The 21,976-nt window shown below is 39.6% G+C and overlaps 1 protein-coding gene across 22 annotated transcripts in view; it reads left to right on the forward strand.

Annotated features, from left to right (window-relative positions):
- DLG2 (discs large MAGUK scaffold protein 2) overlaps positions 1-21,352 on the forward strand; it is a 2,103,224-nt gene extending 2,081,872 nt beyond the window's left edge. For 11 of the 22 annotated variants that reach the window (XM_074400260.1, XM_074400258.1, XM_074400256.1 and 8 more), the window contains 6 exons: positions 2,336-2,386; positions 3,687-3,788; positions 6,083-6,255; positions 8,710-8,819; positions 14,760-14,851; positions 16,594-16,700. In XM_074400260.1, the coding sequence (XP_074256361.1) occupies positions 2,336-2,386; positions 3,687-3,788; positions 6,083-6,255; positions 8,710-8,819; positions 14,760-14,851; positions 16,594-16,700 (635 nt within the window). Of the gene's footprint in view, positions 1-2,335; positions 2,387-3,686; positions 3,789-6,082; positions 6,256-8,709; positions 8,820-14,759; positions 14,852-16,593 lie in introns of all 22 variants that reach the window. The other 11 variants (XM_074400259.1, XM_010345623.3, XM_010345624.3 and 8 more) reach the window with 2 other exon arrangements.
- The last annotated feature ends 624 nt before the right edge of the window (positions 21,353-21,976 follow it).

Below are 21,976 nucleotides of genomic sequence, written 5' to 3' on the forward strand. Positions count from 1 at the left end.
TGATTGCCCCAAGGTGTTGAGAATTGGGATGGCCTGGACATAAGGGATGCTGCCATTGCTGTCTAGCAACAGTACTGCTCTGAACCAGAACCAGTGCCTTTCATAGAGAAGCAAACCAAGAAGTGATGGATAGACAGAGATAGAGAACTCTTGGGCAAAACTAATCAAAGCTATGCTTTGCCTTAGTTTTCTGAATCACAATCATACATACTGACATCAAACATCTTATTAAAGATTTGCCTTTAGAATGTTCCATCAGAATGATTTGCAAAGCCATTGAGAAGAGATTTTTATGGGAATATGAGGTGCTCTATTTATTCAGAGAAAACCATGCTTTCCAAAGTTAAATGGCCGTATTGACAGAAACACAAAGCAGAACCTATTTTTGGCCCTATTGCTTATCCTGTTTCCCATGACTGAAATCAGAGCGCAAAATTTTTGACATCTTTCTTTATGTTAAGTGTTCAGTGAGGACTGGAAACACAGCGATGAATGAAACTCAGTCCTTGCCTTTATGAAGCTCCCAGTCTAATAAGGAGGCCCAAGAATTACTTGACATTTAAAGCTTTTGTTAAGCCACGGCCAGGATTCTTCCCTTGCACATTAGTTGTTGAAGATTTCCCCTGTGACGTTACAGTCTAAAATTGCAATGTTAGTCTACCATGCTTCTATACTTAAAACTATACTTTTCCCCAAGAATGTTTACACTTCTTTAATTGACTTAGAGCATTTTCCTGATGGAATAATACTAGAGCAAAACCTTGAATGCTTATACCCTCTACCTAGCTCAGGCTTTAGATAACTGGGGATTAGTAATCAATCACCTTCACTTTTTTTTTTTGGCCTAGGCTCTGTAAATTTCAGTATTCAAAGGGAATCATTCTTTTCCTGAGTATGAAAAAGAGTGAATCTGACTCCTCATTGACCAAACCCCTGACCAATGTGGGAAAGTCCCCTGAACACTTCTGGGGCAGCCATGGGTAGATACCACTTAGGAAGAGCACCAAGTTTCATTCCCTGTGCCCTTAGGAAGTAGCCTGGCATGATGGTGCCATTCTGAGCACAAGCCCTCCTTGGGGCTGAGGTAAGATATGACTTTAGCCTGGGGTCATTTCTCACACTTGAAAAAATAAGGCACCACGACCCCCATCCCACTCCAGCTACCCAGCCTCCAAGGAAGACATATGACTTCACAGCTGTACCCACATATTACTTAACTTCCCCAAATCAGTCATCTTTATCAAAACAGTCAGTGATATTAACTATTCTTATGAAAGTACCTCTCCTTTCCCTGGTGCTGTGGCCATTGAAGGAGGAGGAGAACCTGGCCTTGACAGGCTGTGTATGTGCTTCAGGGGTGGGTAGTGGGTAGAGAGGAGAATTGCCCTGTGGTTTCAGAAGTTACCTCATGTTCCACTCCCGCTCCACAATCTCTTCTAGTAGACAGAAGTTCTTTTTCAACAGCCCTAACCTGTTGCCCCACCAAAGGTTAGTCAATGCCAATGAAAATGCAGACACTTCCGGGTTTGCAGCTGAAATTGAGCTAATCCTGTGACTAATTAATTCATCAATTGTATAAAATGAATGACTGAAAAAATAATTGCCAAAAGCCAATTTACTTTTTGTGGTTACTTGTTGACTTGAGGTCCACCCTGATTCAGAAAGCTTGTAGCAAATGACATTGGAGGGGCTGCCATTTTACTACTGTGTCTTCCTTAGTTCTCTATCTGAAGTTTCCAGGCGTGGTTTAGCAGCAATTATAACCGATGATGTAAGACACTCCTCAATTTTTGATCTTCCTTAATTGACCCACAGCATTTTCCTGATGAATTACTATGAGAGTAAAACCCTGAGTGTCCTGATGGAAGTTTTTATGTCATAAGTGAAATGAGCATATACTTGCTTTTGAACAGTGTGCTTCTTGGGGAAATAAAATAGAAGACGAAATAAAAGGTACAGCAATTCTGATTATGTAGCAGCAAACTCTTAAACGGGACCCTTTCCTTGAACTAAATGCCTCCTTTTAGACTAATTCTTGGTGTAGAGGCCATGGCATTCCATTTTCAATGCCAGACAGAAAGCAGTCTCACAGGTCATTGCCCTGCAGCAAATAGTTAGTGACCAATGATTACTTAGCGTTGTGACTGTGAAAATCTGATACTAAAATAGCACTAAAGGGTTTCATGAGCATGAAGGGATCTTTGAATGGTTCAAGGAGAAAGATCAAGAATTAACCCTGAGCTGTGTCTGCTTCCTGTGTTTCAGAGCAGGGCTTGTCTCTGTAATATACAACTGATTGTTAGTTCACTGTAGTGTTCTTTTCTTCTCTTCTCAGGAGGACAAGAAGACCTCATTCTTTCCTATGAACCTGTTACAAGGCAGGAAAGTAAGTTTCCCAGCACACTTTCATTCCTGATTTCTTGAATGAGGGAAAGAGCAAAGGACTAAGGAGAATAAACTCTGCTTAATACTCAGTTGTCTTGAGACCATACCCTATTTTCTCTCTCACTCTCTCTCTCTCTCTCTCTCTCTCTCTATCTCTCTGACCTTATCACCGAACAAGCAACTTCCCTGCTGAGTATAGGCAGTAGCAGCTCCTAAGAGAAGGATGCAGCCCTCCAGATGGGTGGTCCTCAATCGGAAGGAGCACATTCAAATTACCTAAAGAGCACTAGCTATGAGACTGGTGAATAGTCTCCTCAGAGAGTCATGTCAGCTCAGTATTGAGAAGGACTTTCTAGCAGATCTGCCTAAGATACAGGCTATCTGTAAGCTGCTGCTTTTTCCTGGAGGCATTTATACAGAGACTAATTGCTATTGACAAGGATATCGCAGAGAGAATTCAAGCATTAGATGGGGAGTTGTACCCAATGAACTTTAAGGTTCCTTCGAATAATTCCAGATACAAGGAAATCTAGAAACTGCAGCAAAGTATAGAGAGTATCTTGATCTGGGGAAATCATGAAAACATAAGATGTTATTACTACTAAGAATTACTTTTTTTTTTTTTTTTTTTTGAGATGGAGTTTCGCTCTTGTTACCCCAGGCTGGAGTGCAATGGCGCGATCTCGGCTCACCGCAACCTCCGCCTCCTGGGTTCAGGCAATTCTCCTGCCTCAGCCTCCTGAGTAGCTGGGATTACAGGCATGCACCACCATGCCCAGCTAGTTTTTTGTATTTTTAGTAGAGACGGGGTTTCACCATGTTGACCGGGATGGTCTCGATCTCTTGACCTCGTGATCCACCCGCCTCGACCTCCCAAAGTGCTGGGATTACAGACTGAGCCACCGCGCCCGGCCAGAATTACTTTTTATAGTCATGTCTAATCAATAGCCAAACAGCTGTTTGGATTCTTTTTTCTCCCACTCCATTGACTAAGTTCAGTTGTTTTGACATTATGTAGGCAGAGCCAGAGAGTAAGCAAAACGCCTCCAAATGTTTCTTTTCATTGACAGATACTGCAGTTGCTTTTCCCTGCTAGTAGATTCCAGAAAGTAGACATTGCCAACCTCCTGAGTGTTAAACATCAATTTCCCTGTGCAAAGCTGTATGAGTAATATATCCAGTGAAGTAATGCCTTTTAACAGCTCATACTGTCTGGCAATTAAGAATCACCCTTGCAGGGAAGTTTTATAGTTGTTTCCAAGTCTTTCTCTTCATCTACTTCTTCCTTTCCCATTCTGCAGTAAACTATACCCGGCCAGTGATTATCCTGGGGCCCATGAAGGATCGGATCAATGACGACTTAATATCTGAATTCCCTGATAAATTTGGTTCCTGTGTGCCTCGTAAGTGTCATTTTTTCTTTCCCCTAAGGAAAAAAAAAGAGCTTGAATTCTTTATGAGATGGTAATATGTAATTTCGTTCCTCCAGTAGTCTCTCCAGTAATTCAAATACCAACCATTTCCGATTAGCTGAGTGCCTTATTTAATTTCTTTGCCTAACACGTCATTTATGCTGCTGTGTGTCATTCTCTATTTAATAAAATACAATCTCTCTAAACTGATTGTAGCCCCTTAAAAGGCAGGATGAATCTTTGTAGCACCCCAACCATTTAAAACAGCATGGGATTTATGATAGGGATGTTTTTATAGATTAATTGAAATGCCACTGAAACATTATTTTTTTATAGAATGGAAGAGATCAGAAACAAAGACATATATTAAATGACTTAGGGCCATAGGTCAATCCCAAAACCCAATAGGCTTTCCCATGTTGACAGTCCCAGGTTTAGGGAGGATGAAGACAAGAAGATGTGTAACACTTCGGTTTGACCTCTAGACCGTTATAGACTTTAAACTACTTTCTTCTCGTTATAGACAATCAGGCTTCCTGGTCCCTCTGATTGTGGCCTTATTAGATTCTAACTGCTCTGCCTTTCCTGCTCCCCACCTCCCACCATACTTTCTCCACTCATTCTGTCACACTGAAATGCATGCAGACCTTCTATGTATGTAGACAGGCCCACCAGGAATTTTTAATTTATTAAATAATGGAGCTCTTACATCTGATACCATAAATATTTCTCTCTCAGTCTACATATTTGAAGCCTTATGCTTTCAAGTGTTTCTAACATTCTAGTGCTGCAAATTTTAGGTGAGATACTTAAGAATAGCAGGAATGAACAAAAGACTAGGATGATTGCTGTATCTCATGAAACAGTTCCCAGCAAGGGCTCTGGGAAGAGATCCTGACATAAAACATATCCTGAGAAAGTCTTCAGATAGGAAGAATCAAATGAAACTCCACGTAGTTTACAGCAGCCTTCTATTTTTAAGAGAAAGAAAACAGAAAGTTCTTAAGTACTCTTTCCACTTTCCCCTTCACCTTGCATATTCTTTCTTTCTTTCTTTCTTTTTAATTGTACTTTAGATTCTTGGGTACATGTGCAGATCATGCAGGATTGTTGCATGGGTACATACATGGCAAGGTGATTTGCTGTCTCCATCCCCATCACCTACATCTTTTTAAAATTAATAGAACCATTTTATGATAGTCAACATGTTTATTTTACAAAACTTGAAAAATGCTAAAAAGAAAGTTAAACAAGAAAATTAAAAGTACACAAAATCCCACACAATACCCAGAGATAACATCATTGTTAATATTTTGGTAGATTTCCATCCATTCTTTCTTTCTATGCATGTAGTTTTCCCTGTGGTTGAGTATTTCTTTTTTGCTTATCTAAAATTTTATAAAACTATTTCAAATGATTATTATATCACAATCATTCTTTATGAGCATTTTATTTATTCTCTATTTTGCACTATTATGAATTACAACTAAAATATAATTATAATTCTATGCTATAATTATTACTTATAAAGTTATATAATGAACATCTTTAAGGATAAATCTGTATCTGAAGTTTTGATCATTTTTAAAAGCATTATTTCTAGGAAAAAATGAGTAAAAGGTCAAAAATATTTTAACAGCTTTTATACCTATTGCTAGATTGCTTTTCCCTTGTCCTCTTACCAAAAGATTTGGGTGAAATGATTAGAGTTGCTGGTTTTTAGTCCCACCTTAACTGTGATTATCTTATTTTATATATGTTGAGAATCTAAATTTTATATTCCTCTATAGAATATTAAGTTTTTGTTCTTAATAATTTACTGACAGATCAGCTTCTTCCATTTGTGACACAGTTTTAGGCTTTGGGAAGATGGGTATAGAGTAAGTCTAGAGTAAGCTTTTAAAATGTGGCCTTTCCAGGATCTCCATGGTTTCTGGCTGAACTCCAGTGCCTCCTAGCACTGTGTGATGTCTAAACTCTCCATTTGGAAATGGCCTCTGGGCAGAGAGGTGGAGTGAATGTTCTCTTGTATATTTCTCTTTCCCAAAGATTACAGCCCTGTACTTCCTGTTGTCTGATGTCTGAAAACAGTTATTTCACATATTTTGTCCAGTTTTTTAGTTGCTTATGGCAGGATGGTAAGAGTGGTACCTATTACTATGTCATAGTTCTTCATACTACATATTTCTACGTATCAATGTTGAGGATGTGGTGAAGAATATTGGTACATAGGAAGATTATGAGTATAAATGTACCTTAATTGTATTATTTTTTGTTTTATAAAGATACCACGAGGCCAAAGCGAGACTACGAGGTGGATGGCAGAGACTATCACTTTGTCATTTCCAGAGAACAAATGGAGAAAGATATCCAAGAGCACAAGTTTATAGAAGCCGGCCAGTACAATGACAATTTATATGGAACCAGTGTGCAGTCTGTGAGATTTGTAGCAGAAAGAGTATGTTCACCAATCTTCTTACACCTCCCTTGAAGGTTTCTAGGTTGCAAACTGCAATTTTTGGTCATTACTCTTTCTTGATTGCAATTGTGATTTTTGATTAAATCCTCCTTTTAAGACATCCAAGCAGAGAATCACCTTAGAGCAATGTCATTAATCTTTGTTCCAATTTCAATAAAGTATTCTCACTGACTTGAAAAATGCAGCAAGGGGGTTGGAGAGATATCTATAAACCTAAAGGCAATTAACACCTTGAAGTTTATGAGGATTCGCTTTGTCTTTGACTCACTCTCTGAGGCCCCAATAAACAATATTGATTTTATGAAGGCAGTTTTACTACTTTGGTTGTAAACTAAGGGGATATCCTTCCTGAATTCTTTTGTTAGAGCAAGTTATTTTTTCTCTGTCTCTGAAAACTTGACATCCTCATGGTGGAAGAGAAGATAGATGAGAAAGGCTACCCAGCCTGTTGCTAGCAGAAGTTCTAGTTTAGAGGAGATGGAAATGCTGTAATTCTCTTCTTGCTGGTAACTTCAGGGGCGAGAAAAGAGAAGAATGTCCAAAAAGGATAGGATAGGAAGGCACCTGAGTGTGACTATACAATCTGCCTATAGAGGGATCCTATCTCCTGTGAACACAGGGAACCAATATCATAGGAGAAGATATTTGTTGGGTTGATTTGATTTGACATGACCTTTTTCAATGTACCACTAAAGAGTTAAACAAGTAATTTTAATGTCTATCTGAGAATACACTAAGAAGTTGCATCTATTTTCTTCCCTCTCAAAAGTTTAGTTCTATCAACTATATGAATACTGGTTCTAGTTAGACTGTCGTGGATAATTGCATCTATTTTCCCCTTTGTTCACGTTGTTAATTTGAAATGTTCTGACCAATGAATAATCAACCAGCATTTATACATGTTATGTGGCTGCTGCACTTCACAGATAGAAAACTTGAAATCTATTACTTAAGTAACAAAGGCTCGAACCATCTTAGTGTGTTTCTCATATAAGAAGTCTTCAATTATTCGGTGGACTCTATTCATTTTCATGTTAACATTATAGATGAGTTTTTAGCCCTTATTATTGATTTAGGACCCTTCCTATCTGCATAAAGTGCCTTTTTTTCTCTTCTTGCATAAAGTTCTTCTCAGGGTAATGAGGCCATTTCTCTCCAGGAGGTAGAATATGATGTGGCAAATGTATCTGCGTTTGCAGAAATGCTTTACAAAGCAGTTCCTTGCTCTGAGCACTCACTGCGATGGAAGCCAAGTTAAATGAGATGTGCTATCATGTAATAGCATTTTTATTTGTTAGCAAACAAGAAATTTACATACCTCATACAAGCCTATTTCTCTCAGCATTTAACTTACAGATAGATAGATAGACAGATAGATTGATAGATAGATAGATAGATAGATAGATAGATAGATAGATAGATAATAGATTTTTTTCAATATAGAGTTTTGTTCTTGTTGCCCAGACTGGAATGTAATGGCACAATCTCGGCTCACTGCAACCTCTACCTCCGAGGTTCAAGCGATTCTTCTGCCTCAGCCTCCTGAGTAGCTAGGATTACAGGGGCCTACCACCACGCCTGGCTAATTTTTTGTAGTTTTAGTAGAGACATGGTTTAGTAGAGACCATATTGGTCAGGCTGGTCTCAAACCCCTGACCTCAGGTGATCCACCTGCCTCAGCCTCCCAAAGTGCCGGGATTACAGGCATGAGTCACCATGCCCATTCAACCATATATTTCAGTTAACTATTTTTGTGTCTGTCCTCCACTAGATTAAGCACATTGCAGACAGGATACATACAAGCACTCGAAAAAGTTCACGATTCCCAATCTTCCACATTGAATGGTGGGCAGGGTGAGACAGTGAACTCTCCGTTTATTCCAACCAACAATTCTGTTAGTGCTCAAGACCTGGGTTTGCGTGCTCCTAGCTCTAAAGTATTGGGCAAGTTCATTAGTGTGAGTCTTCTCTTCTATCAAATGCAGCTGATAATACCTACCTCAGAGATTTGGGAATTTCTTCTTGACAGTTGTCTTCAGAGATGGTTTTGAAACTTCATGAGAATAGACTCAGTCACGTAGCATATGGCTGCCTGTCATTTTTGTGTGTTACATCAAGTATTTAAGAAAATAAATCTGCCATGAAGCTGGAAGTTAAAAATAAAAGTAAATTAAATTAACTGAGAGACCACATGTAAAATGTCTAGCCCAGTGGCAGACACTTTGTAAGGGACTAGTTAGTATTAGTTTTTATAAACATTCAGTGATAACCCTATAAATCAAGTTTTATTTACTCTTTGCAGTGATCATTTTCTAACTTTAGAAATCCAGCATCCCCTACCTTCCTCTAAAACCTACATATATTAGTTTCTTTTTGTTGGATTATGGCCACGTTTTCTATATTAACTTCATATTATTCTTCTCTTTCTCCCAGGGCAAACACTGTATACTTGATGTATCAGGAAATGCTATCAAGCGGTTACAAGTTGCCCAGCTCTATCCCATTGCCATCTTCATAAAGCCCAGGTCTCTGGAACCTCTTATGTGAGTAGAGGGCATTGGAGGCCTTCATCCAGCTAACTCTCTGTTCCATATTATACTGCAAATTACTAACAGAACTTTGCCACAAATGCTTACAAATGGGAAATGCCATTGTTGATTTTTCAGCATTCAGTTTTTTAATCCTTTAAGTTCCGGGGTACATGTGCAGATGTTGCAGGATTGTTACATAGGTATACACATGCCACAGTGGTTTGCTGCATCCATTCCCACATCACCTACATTAGGTTATTTCACCTAATGTTATCCCTTCCCAATCCTCCCACCCTCTGCTATCCCTCCCCTAGCTCCCCACCCCGCAACAGGTCCCAGTGTGTGATGTTACCCTCCCTGTGTCCATGTGTTTTCATTGTTGAACACTCGCCTATAAGTGAGAACATGCAGTGTTTGGTTTTCTGTTCTTGTGTCAGTTTGCTGAGAATGATGGTTTCCAGCTTCATCCATGTCCCTGCAAAGACATGAACTTATCCTTTTATATGACTGCATAGTATTCCATGGTGTATATGTGCCACATTTTCTTTATCCAGTCTATCATTGATGGGCATTTGGGTTGGTTCGAAGTCTTCACTATTGTAAACAGTGCCACAATGAACATACATGTGCATGTGTCTTTATAATAGAACAGTTTTTAATCCTTTGGGTATATACCCAGTAATGGGATTGCTGGGTCAAATGGTATTTCTATTTCTAGATCCTTGAGGAATCACCACACTGTCTTCCACAATGGTTTAATTAATTTACACTCCCACCAACAACGTAAAAGTGTTCCTATTTCTCCACATCCTCTCCAACATCTGTTGTCTCCAGGTTTTTTAATGATCATCATTCTAACAGGCGTGAGATGGCATCTCAATGTGGTTTTGATTTGCATTTTTCTTATGACCAGTAATGATGAGCATTTTTTCATATGTTTGTTGGCTGCATAAATGTCTTCTTTTCGAGTGTCTGTTCATGTCCTTTGCCCGCTTTTTGATAGGGTTGTTTGTTTTTTCTTATAAATTTGTTTAAGTTCTTTGTAGATTCTGGTTACTAGCCCTTTGTCAGATGGGTAGATTGCAAAATATTCTTCCCATTCTGTTGGTTGCCAGTTACAGAGATGCAGATGAATGGAACAGAACAGAGTCCTTGGAAGTGACGCCACACATCTACAACCATCTGATCTTCGACAAACCTGACAAAACAAGCCATGGGGAAAGAATTCCCTGTTTAATAAATGGTGTTGGGAAACTGGCTAGCCATGTGCAGAAAGCTGAAACTGGATCCCTTCCTTACACTTTATACAAAAATTAACTCCAGATGGATCAAAGATTTAAACATAAGACCTAACACCATAAAAAACCCTAGAAGAAAACCTAGGTAATACCATTCCGGACAGAGGCATGGACTTCATGACTAAAACACCAAAAGCATTGGCAACGAAAGCCATGATAGACAAATGGGATCTGATTAAACTAAAGAGCCTCTGCACAGCAAAAGAAAAAATCGTTAGAGCATTCTCTTTTTTTAAAGATACATCAAAGTTTTTTTAAACCACTAGAAACATAATGTCAGTGATTTCTTTTTTTTACACTCCTTATTTTAACAATAATAGTAATTCCTTAAAACATCTTCTTTTTGTTTGTTTTTGAGGTGTTGTTGTTGTTGTTATTGTTGTTGTTTTGAGGATAGCTTGGCTTAGTTTGGTTTTTCGTTTGCTTTTTTTTTTTTTTCCAAATGATAGGAAGCAATCATTTTTTAATAGTCTCATACTTCTAAGGCACGTCCATAAGTAAATCTTTTTATAAAAATGTGTAGATTTTTTATAGAAAGAGCAGACAACATTTGAGGCTTTTTTTCATTGGCATTTTCCTCGGTTCTATAATAGAATTCTAATGTTCCTTAAATCAAACTTTACATACATAGAACATGGCTCTTAACAGCGTTTTCTTAGTGATATGGCAGTAAAACATCTGTAACTTAAACTGGTAGCTTCATACCTATGTACTCAGATTTTTTTTCTTTTTTTTTTTTTCTCCAAATGACTTGCAAAATATCTTCTTTCAGAAAGCACTAAACAAAGTGGGCAGACATTTAGGATCTGACTGTAAAGTCAGTATAGGCAACTCCCACTCACAAAGGTGAAGCTACAGTAGACGGGGGTAGCAAGGAAAGGCCTACAAGCAGGGACCTGAAAATTGATCAGGCAAGATGTGGTTCTTTGCTTTGCCACTGATCAGTTAAGTAACCTTGGGCAAATTGCTTGACCTTCCTAAGATTTAGCTCCTCACCTCTAAACGAGGCGCATTAATAAATTCCTCATAGAGCTATTATAAAGGTCAAATAACAAATTAGGAATTTAGTAAAGCTGCTGATATAGTCTTTGACATACAGTAAGTAATTAATAGTACCTATTATTTTTATAAAAGATAAAAAATTATTATAAAGGAATAAAACCATTTGATCATTACAGAACACATAAACAGCACCTCTTCCATGACAGTGCAAGAGATAATGCCAGTGTGTCTGTCACAAGGGCCTTGATCAAATATTGTCTTCGTCTGGGCCTCAAGACCACAGTGTTTGACAGGGTTCAGGAGTGAACTACAGAGTACTAGAAAACAACGTTTATGGAAAGACTGAAGAAATGGAAATTATTTAATCCCAGCGGTGAAAGCAATTGCTTGCAGAGGACATTGACTATTCTATGTCTCCTCTGAGGACGAAGAAGCAAAGCAAACTGCAGCAGCTGCAGTAGCAGCCTAGGAGAATTCAGTTAAATACATAGTTGAGCTCTGGAGAAATTGCCAGAGATGTGTCTTAAAAGCAGAATATAGTCCCATAAATAAAAGATGGACAAGGGTTCTTACCAGGATAAAATAAATAAGATTGGGAGGTTACCGACAATACTTTCAGCCCCATGAATTTAGGTATTAAATTATAATATAAAGAGTTTTTCCCATGGCTGGCACATGGAAAAATCTGTATTCATGATAAAATAATGGTTCTTAATATCATCATCCCTGTTAGCAGGTATTAAATTTCTCCTTATGTAGGAAACTGTGTTGGGCATTGTGCAAAATGAATTAAGCAAGTACAAATTTCATTATGTAAAATTGATTTATAATCTGTAAAGAGCCTCATAAATATAAGCAATGCTAACATTAATAAGAGGAGAAGAAAAATAGTTCCCACCTCCTGGGAATAGCCATCTTAAAGACCTGTTTCAGAAATAGAAAAAGAAATCCACAAATTGTAAACACACCATGGGATAAATGGTTTCCCAGGGGAATGAGGCCTGAGGGAAGGATAGCAATGGCACATTTGGTCCAGAGCAGTATTGGGAGAGGGTCCCATCTGGCACTCCATAGAGAAGGTCTGCTTCCTTCTGAAACTATGAGATGATTTATTTTAGTTAATGCCTTAGGGCACTGTCACAGCCACTTTTCACCAAGGAAAGTGAAACATACTAAAGGCTGGATTTCACGAGGACGGTGACTCAGTGATGGTGACATTCAGGCCAATGCAATCCTATTAAATGTTGGATGTTTACAGTTCACTCTTTTCCAAGGCTTTTACTCCAGGAGCAAAGCTGCCATGAATTGCCCATTCCCCAGGGAGGAGTGAATGCTAGGTCAGCTGGAACAAAAGCATGGCAGCTGTCACATTTAGGCATTGATACATCATCACACACATTATTTCTCAAGTGCATCATCCACATCAAATCACAGAGCTTATTAGCACGTACATAGCTGACTCTTCAGAGGAGCATAAAATCAAGGATGTGTATGAAAGAGATGTTCTTTTTATATTGTGCCACCGTCTGACTTTCATTCCCTTCCCACGTGGCAATGTCTCTTCGCCCTGCCACCTCCAATCTGCTTTTTCCTTCCTGTTCCCATGATGCTCTGTGCTTATTTCTGTTTTCAACTATCTTAGAATTATGTTTATTTGTCTAGCTCCCCATTTGTTCATTCATTCATTTATTCACTTATTCATTCAACAAACAAGTGTTGAATCAGACTCCATGCCACACGTTAACAAACCAGCCATGATCTTCACCCTCAAAGAATTATTGATCAGTCAAGGAGACAAAGTAAATTCACAGGTTAGAGGATGAAAACCCAAAGTAAGTCATTGCTATAATCAGTAAAAAGGGAACTCAGAGAAGATAGAATTCTTGGCAGGCAAGTCAAGGAAGATCCAGAACTATGTGATTTCTTTTTCTGAGGCAGGGTCTTACTCTGTCACCCAGGCCGGAGTGTAGTGGTGCCATCATGGCTCACTGTGGTCATGACCTTGTGGGCCCAAGTCATGTTCCCGCCTCAGCCTCCCAAGTCGCTGGGACTAAAGCCATGTGTCACCATGCCCAGCTAATGTTTGTATTTTTGTGAAAACAGGGTTTCACCATGTTGCCCAGGCTGGTCTTGAACTCCTGAGCTCAAGTGATCCACCTGCCTCAGCCTCCCAGGGTGTTGGGATTACAGACTTGAGCCACTGTGCCTGGCCCATGTCATTTCTTGACGTCTGGAGAAAATCTTCATCTTTCTCTGAAGAGTGTCTGTTGGTTTAGCCCAGCATCTTCTCCACCAAAGAATAACATCCATTCACAGCATGTAGGGCAGAGACTAGAAGAAAAATTATAGGTTCCACCCCTCAGAACAGATGAGTTTCGCAATAAGAGTTCAGGAAATGCCCACTTCTTTTTGTTTCGGCCATTAGTGTCTAATGTCACCATTTTGTTTTTTCCAAATAAGCCTCTTTTGAAAGACATCAAGTCTTGGTATAATAGGAAGTCTGACTAAAAATTGATTTAAAAAACCAAACCCTTGAGTTCTTACCCCAGATTACTCTTAGTTAAATACACAGCCTTAAGCATGTCCCTTCTTGCCTCTGTTACTTGCAGAAAGAAATTCTGAAAAGGAATTGACTAAGTTTCCAGACCCAAATCTCTGGCTTCCTAAGCAGCATGCAAGACAGTAATGATTTCAGAAATTCTACATGCGCCTGTGATCCATCCCAATCAGCCAACCAAATTGCATTTGGCTGGACTTTTTTTTTTATTAACACCTGCAAGACCTGGAAAGATAAAGCTGCCAGTAGTTACGAATCAATAGATTAGGTTTTAAAGAGAATTCAAGAATTTTTCATTTCTCTCCCACCTTGATTGATCCTTGAGACTTTTAAAAAATTTATATATATTAGTTATACATGTTTTTGGAGTATATGTCCTATTTTAATACTTGTATAGAACATGTAAAGATCAAATCAGGGTAATTGGGATATCCGTCACCAGAAGTGTTTTGGGAACATTGGAGATCTTCTAGCGATGTTGAAATATTCCTCTAACTGCATTTTTGTACTCCTGAAGCAGCTTCTCTTCTTCTCCCCCCCCTGCCTTGTCTTCCCAGTTCTGATACCTACCATTCTACCCTCCCACATTTAAAAGAGTCTGAGATACACTAGAACAAACCCCAAGAAAGTGTGGTCAGGCAAGTTCACATTTAGAAATCATATCCAGTGAGGGCATAGATGAAGCAATAGGACAGTTTTTTCTGAAGAAGTAGAAGCCTCAATATACACTTAAGCACTTTACTTAAATCTCCTAGGGCCTACCATGGAAGAAGTTTAGCCCCACTCTCCTTAGGATTTGCAGTCCCTGTCACGTCCCCTGCAGAACAGACACCAGTGACTGCAAATCACAAGGAGACCTGTTTGGCTTCAATCCGATGTGGGACCAAGAGGCTGCCCTTTGAGAGAATGAGCTTTCGGGCCGGAGTCCTTGTTGCTGAAGTTACTCCAGCACAGAGGAGTCCTGAATGAAGACTAAAGAGCTGTTGCTAAAATTACACTATGCTTTCTGCATGATTTATTTTTTCCACACGTTTTAATTTTTTAGGATTTGGAATATTCCCTTTATGTTCTAATACTAAACCCTCATTTTCCCAGGGAGATGAATAAGCGTCTAACAGAAGAACAAGCCAAGAAAACCTATGATCGAGCAATTAAGCTAGAACAAGAATTTGGAGAGTATTTTACAGGTAAGTTCACTTTTACCCTGGTACTGTGGGAAGGGGATAAATTGTCTGACATCTGACATAGAGAGAGCTCTGGGCCTGGTGTACTTGGGCCCTAAAACCTTCCTGTTGCGAATCCCTAATATCTGTTTCACACACAAGGAGTCTCCCTCTGCTTCACCCATTTTGATGTGGAACGCTGGGTTCTCCTGGGAGTTCAGCTGCAGCCAGCTCCCAGGTTCCCACCAGCCCCACCCAAAGCCACGGGCAACGGATGCCTCTGAGCTGTCTCCTACCATGAAAAGGATTTTAGGCATTGCTACCTCATTAAACTATCTCCCTGATATCATGAGAAAACCTGAAAAACAAATTTTTAAGGGTTGAAATAATCAGTGTCCAAATCTTGAGAAGCAGCCGGGAGGCCTCTGTTCCCTGCTCCATCAGCTGTCGCCAATGTCTCCATCAGCAGCACGTGAACAAGGTGCTTGAAATTTAGTCTTAGCCAAAAACTGGTTGTTTGGTTTTTTTTTCTTTTTTTTTCTTTTTAAATGTTTCCTTGGAAACAGGAAGTTAGGGGAATAGAAGTTTTTCTTCTCCTGGATAGCCTGAGTTCTGAGTTCTCTATTCCTAAATGCTTTTATGGAACACTGAGTAATCAGACTTTGTGAAATTTGCCTTACACCTGGTTCTCAGTGGTTTAAAAACAGGAACTTGCTTCCTGGATTACCTTACGTGAAGTTAGATGTTCTATTTTTTACCTTATTCAGAATATAGAAAGTGTCAGTGTCTTAGCAGTTTGTAAATAACTTGAATCGGGTGATGCTAAGTAAACTTTCTGTCAATTACCAAGATGAGAGCTATGTTTCATCCGGAAAGAACATCCAGGTAGGGAAAAGAATCAAAGCAATATACATTTTACAGTGGTTTCTATCTGGTATACAATATTATAATTAATATATTCTGAGAATTGTTTTTAAATATCTAAATCATCCTTCATTATTTTTAAGACCTAGTATCATATACATAATATTGATATGTTTTGGAAATCTTTCTACAAGATAGCTTTTGTTCAGATGAGACAATAAAATGTACTTAAATCTACTCCAAGTGACTTAGTGTTTTAGGAAATACACACTGAGCAGTTTGTTTATATTTCTTCCTATCTATGTTCTTATAAATAGTGGCCTTATGGTATTCTCAATATGAATAGCCCTATATGGTAAAATCGCTATTTACCAGAGATTTGGAGAATTAATGGGTTTCCCTATTAAGGTTTATGCGGGTTGGGAGGTTAACTAAAGCTTCTTCTAAAATCTTTATTTTTTCCTCGGTGTCTATAACATCTGAATTTCTGCCGCTGCCAAAGTAAGTAAATATAGAGACTGTAAGGCCAGTTTTCTTTTCTAAACAGGGAGTTCTCAATCTGAAAACTGATCAATGCCTAGCTGAGTGCCTGGCTAGAGTAGGCACCCATAAAATATTTGTTAAGCAAATGAGTGATTCATTGTCCAGAACTATAGGCAGATATGTAGAAAGTGCAAAGACTGTGATGCATTTGTTAGTGATCCAGGATATCCATTGAAAGCATTTTTAAAAATCATGAATGTAATTTTGCTTATGTGAATTTTCTGCTTTTTCTTACTAATGAAAAATGGTATGAAGCTTCCTGATAAGTTGTTTGCTACTAGTGTGAGCCTCCGGTATATAAGTGATGATTGTTCTTCACCATCCAGGAAATAATTTGGGTGTGTTTGCTTTTGTTATAGCTATTGTCCAAGGAGACACTTTAGAAGATATATATAACCAATGCAAGATTGTTATTGAAGAGCAATCTGGGCCTTTCATCTGGATTCCCTCAAAGGAAAAGTTATAAATTAGCTACTGCGCCTCTGACAGCGACAGAAGAACATTTAGAAGAACAAAATATATATAACATACTACTTGGAGGCTTTTATGTTTTTGTTGCATTTATGTTTTTGCAGTCAATGTGAATTCTTATGAATGTACAACACAAACTGTATGAAGCCATGAAGGAAACAGAGGGGCCACAGGGTGGGACAGAAAAGACATTGCAGTGTGAAGGAAGGCTTTGGTTTGCTCAAAGTGCCAGGTGTAGGGATGAACCTCTGGCGGGCTTTCTGCCCAAGAGATGAGAGCCTCCTCACCCCAGCAGATGTCCAGAGCTGATTTAGCTGCAGAGCTCTCTGTCTTTTGCTTTAAAGAGAAATTGCCAGCACTCGAACCTCACCAACCTTCCCATTACCCACATCTGTAATTGGTACACTTCGAATTTTATAACTATGCACATCTTTTGATTTCTTAACAAGCAAATGAAAGAAAGAAGGAAAAAAGAAAGGAGTCCCTTTGGAGACAACATACTATCTAGGAAGGATAAATGTGTAGTTCTGTTGACTGGCATCTGCAAAGACAAGCATTTCATAAAATTTGCAAGTGAATGGAGGACTAACCTTACAGACAGGAGGGGATTCCACCTGGGGTTAGCTTTATGATTGTCGATTGCCTATTTTGCCATTTTTAAACTGAAAGAAGGCACTAAAGATGAGAATAATTTATACAGTAAAAATATATTAAATGTATAGAAACAAATTTCTATAGGTTAAAAAGTTTTGTGAAATATTTTGTAAAGACTAATATTGAAAGACTAAATGTATGCAGCATCAGCAGATGATCAAATTCAAGAACTGAAAGTTGCACTCTCCCTTTTGTTGCCAATGATCCATTAAGAGCATCTGAGTTCCTTCAAGTCTGACAAAGACTTCCTCCTCACTTACCTCCCTTCCACATTAGTGATACACTCTCATGGAGCACATACCTTAATGAGTTGCCCTCATGGATATTTTGGGAAGACGTTTGGTTCATGCATTTTTTTAAGCTGATGGCTTTTCAGAGACAAACTTATGCAAATGATCTAAAGGGGAGTTTTTGCTTTTCTCTAGTTAAGTAGCCTGAGCCTGCCATGCCAATAGTTTAATAACTTTGTTCCTAGTTGCTGACACACAATTCTTAAAGGACCATTTAGCATTTTGGCCAATGATGAGTAATTAGGATTAGTTTTTTTTGTTGTTGTTGTTTAACAGAGTAACTGAGAGTTTTGTAACAGCCAGAGATGGTATTAGAGCCAATGGGAGATCTGTTCCTAGATGCACTATTTCTTTGAGGAAGAGAGAGAAGAGAAGTGACTGGTTGGGGGTGAGGGGTGCAGACGTTTTTGTTTCTATGTACAGAGCAAAGAGATAGAGTCACAAGGAAAGACAATTAATGACTTTGAGCTCAACCAATTGAACTGCCTTTCTTGGAGCTGCACGTGGACCAAGTTTATTTTTTAACAATTATAATAATGATTTTAAAAAAAGAAACCTCCCAAAGCCTATAAACTGAACTAGAAGAGTTAGTTTCCCACTTTAGAGCGGATGGCGACATCAGCATTGCTTTTGCCCATGGTGTTTAGAGAGAGACTTTTCAGTGATAATAACCACTCTACTCTGGGTTCTGTGCATTCCCACACTAAGCCCCATCGCCTTATTTCTGGGGTACATCCAGACCTGGCAGGGATTCTGCCACACTGTGCAGCAAACCAGCACGTAGGCTGGGTAGGAGAGCAAGAGCTAGAGCCATCAGAGTGATGGGGCTTCTTCCCAGTAAGAACATCGGAGCTCAGAATGAGAGTCTCTTTCCAAAAACAGGCATTGTTCATCTTACATAACTAAACATCATTGTCTGCCTGGCTGCAGTCACCAAAACAAACCCAAAAATGCAAAGTCTTGCATCTTCCTATAGTCTTGAGGCTGCCTTTGCCAATGGAAGGGCTAGGAATGAACTTTCCCTTTCATGAAAGTTAAATTTCCAGAGACTTCCTTAGAAGGCTCAAAATGTTACAGATATGCCCATGTCTGCAATTTGCCAGTTTCAGGCCAAGGCCTACTTTCATCAATATTGCTCCCAGAAGTTTTCCGCCACCAGAATGCCATTCCTGATCCCAGCTCTATTTTTAGGCCACCATGATAACTTCTTTGGTTTCTCAACTGAGCATGCAACCATTTATTTAAAAGACTGTCATTTATGAGTAGATGTTTTCGCGGGTCGTGTGATGTGCTTTTCCATTTACTAGTATTGCTGTGGCTGAGTACAGTCAAATTGAACCACCAACCCTTGGTTTTGTAGTAATATATTTATTTTCCTAGTGTAGATGCTTTCAGATTAGAATTGGCATTTGCACTGATTTTTTATGTAGATTTATATAAATATATAGATACATATATATTTGCTTGAAGAATCACCAAGCAAATTGGTGAGAGTCTTTTCCTATAGAATTGACACCTCCATCTGTTGTGTTGTCTTGCACTTCCCAATGTTGATGTCTCTATGGCTCCAACGAACTGGTGTATTTTGCAGCAAATCTGATGACACGTATGGAAATGGCATGAAAGTTACCCAGATTACATCTGGTGCAAATGCATCCGGAGCCTGGGGCCAGACTGGTGCTAACACTGCAAACTTTGTCCAGAGCTCTCTCCAACCTGAAGGCTTGCTGGGGGTGCAATGTCACCTTCACACATGCTGGGCCCTTTCAGAAAAGTGCCAGATCGTGTCACTGGTGCTATTTTTCATGCTCTGGTACAATGTGTAGCACCACGGGGGTCTCAGCTTTACCAAAATCAAAATTTCATTTGTCGGCTAATTGCAGAGGCATTTCTTTTTTGCTCTCTTCCCACAGAATTATCGGCCATTTATTTGCAGGCCCGTTGCGGGATTTCTTGGCTATTTATTTGCAGGCCTTTTCTCCCAGCCCCAGATTCTTGGGTTGGCTCTGTCTGCTTAAAGAGCCTGTTTTTACAGAGCCGCACTCGGGTGCCTGTGTGCGCTGTCTCATATCCTACTGCCAGCCCTTCAGGACTCCGAGCCACGAAAGAACTCTCCAGCCTCTGGCTCGAGACCCTGTTTGTTTTCTCATTCTTTTCCTTACTCTCCTCCTTCTACTTCTGACTCATTCCATCTCTGTCTTTTTTTTTTCTTCCTCTGCTTTTCCTATTCTTCCTTCCCACCATCTCTGAGTTGTTGACTTGCTCCTATAATCCTTCTCTATTTCTTTTCTTTTTGTCCACCTCTCCTTTAGTCTCTATTTCTTTGCCCTTCTTATTTCTTTTCTCCCTTCCTTTCCTGTCCCTTCTCCTCTCCTCGCATCTCGGATCTTCTTCTCCCACACATCCCTGTATTGATTTTTCTGTCCTCTAAAGGGCTCATGGCTGATTCAGACAGCAAGTCCATGCACTGGACTAACGACACAAATACTTTGGGTCGCCGTTTCATCTACTCAGCCCAGAAAGCAAAGCTGAGCATGAGGCCCTGACCTGGAGCGTGCTCCAGCCCGCCTCCCAGAGCCAGCCTGCACCGTTGCCCTGGCAGCGATGATGCATGTGCTGCGGGCCTCGCCGGCCCTGGGTGCCTCTGCCTGAATGCTGCTCCTAAGCGAGCCTACCCCCAGCACTACCGCATGGCTCTGAGGACACTTCCTTTCAACAAAGGCAGACTCTGGCCCCAATCATTCTGATAGCAAACCTCTTCCTCCTCATTGAAGCCATGCCATCACCTTGGTTTGGAGAGAGACATTTTTTTCCCATTCATAAGCTTTCTTTTTCCCATTTTCATGTGAAGCCCCCTCTGCTTTTCAGCTGGTGATTGCTCTGGTGAGACCGAATGGACTTGCTGGTAAAATGAAATATCTTCTTTCCTGTCTTGGTCCTGCCTAAATTCCTACAGATACATTTAAGCCAAGGACTCAGGCTAGTTCCTAAGTTGATCACATTAATTTGTCACTCCTAAGGGGAAAAAGATCAACTTCCCTGAAGCATGTGGAGTACCTCCTGTGACAGCTGACTTGCCAGGGGACTCCCTACAGAATTCTGTGATACACATTTTACTTCTGTGTAGGTATGGTATATATGGTATGTATACCATGTACACACAGGTTACATTGAGTATGAATGACTGTGGATGGAAACCCACACACACACTCCAGTCTGTAAATATCCTTCCTCACTGAAACCTGTGCTTTGGAAATCATTTCTTGTACAGCTGTGCAGTTTCTTGTAACAGCTGAGGACAAAGCTAAGACAGGAGGACAATTTAGACAAAGATCATCTCAAGAGTACAGTATCTCCCTAGCAACTCATGAGAACAGACAACCAAGTAGCAAGGTTGACTTCCAATGGGATGGCAGACTTTTCTTCTCTCCTTTTTGAGTTTGTGTTTCCTAAGTGTTTCTTAACTTCTGAGTGCACCAGGCTGTACCCGTTAGATCCTTTCAATATGACAGTTTTGTGCTTCTCTCTGACAGGATGTTTCTCCATCGAGCTGTAGTGCAGGATGGGAGGGAGGCGGGAATACTCCCTGCCTGGGCCGGAATTTACAGAGACACTGCACAGCTTACACTCCTGTTAAGTGTAAATATTCAACACTTCCATTCCATTTGTGTAAAAAATAAAGCACACACAATTATAAAATCAAGATGTATATTTCATACTCAGTGTGTCCGTGCATATTTATTGCGTTTCTAGTTGTCAGCGGTGGGTGGTCCCATTGTAAAAATGCCTGAGAGTGTGTTTATAAACATGTCATGGTTTTATTATAAGATATAAATATTAAAACATTTTATACTTTATAGCAAATGATTTTCTCCCAAAGCATAATTTGTCTTATTTCATAAGGAATAGAATCACTCATGTCTATTTTTATCAATTTTGTCTCTGATTCCAGAGCTAAAATGCAGTTAGGGTGGGTATATCCTGAGAAGTATTGGCACTGCGGAGAGGAAGTGAACGTGCTTTTTTTGCATGTTCTTAAATATTTGGTTACCATCCTGCCTGCTTTTAATCAGGATCTTTGTAAAGGAAACAATGTATTAAATAATAGATTTTTAAAGATGTTCACAACAATGTACGGGGAAAAATCAATTTCCCAGTGTCAAACTGTGGGATTCCAGAAGATATTAAGAACAGAGATTAGCCAGGCATGGTGGTGGGTGCTTGTAATCCCAGCTACTCAGGAGGCTGAGGCAGGAGAATCACTTGAACCCAGGAGGTAGAGGTTGCAGTGAGTTGAGATCGGGCCACTGTCCTCCAGCCTGGGCAA

Source organism: Saimiri boliviensis, chromosome 6 (genome assembly GCF_048565385.1).
Source record: "Saimiri boliviensis isolate mSaiBol1 chromosome 6, mSaiBol1.pri, whole genome shotgun sequence".
NCBI classification, from domain to species: domain Eukaryota; kingdom Metazoa; phylum Chordata; class Mammalia; order Primates; family Cebidae; genus Saimiri; species Saimiri boliviensis.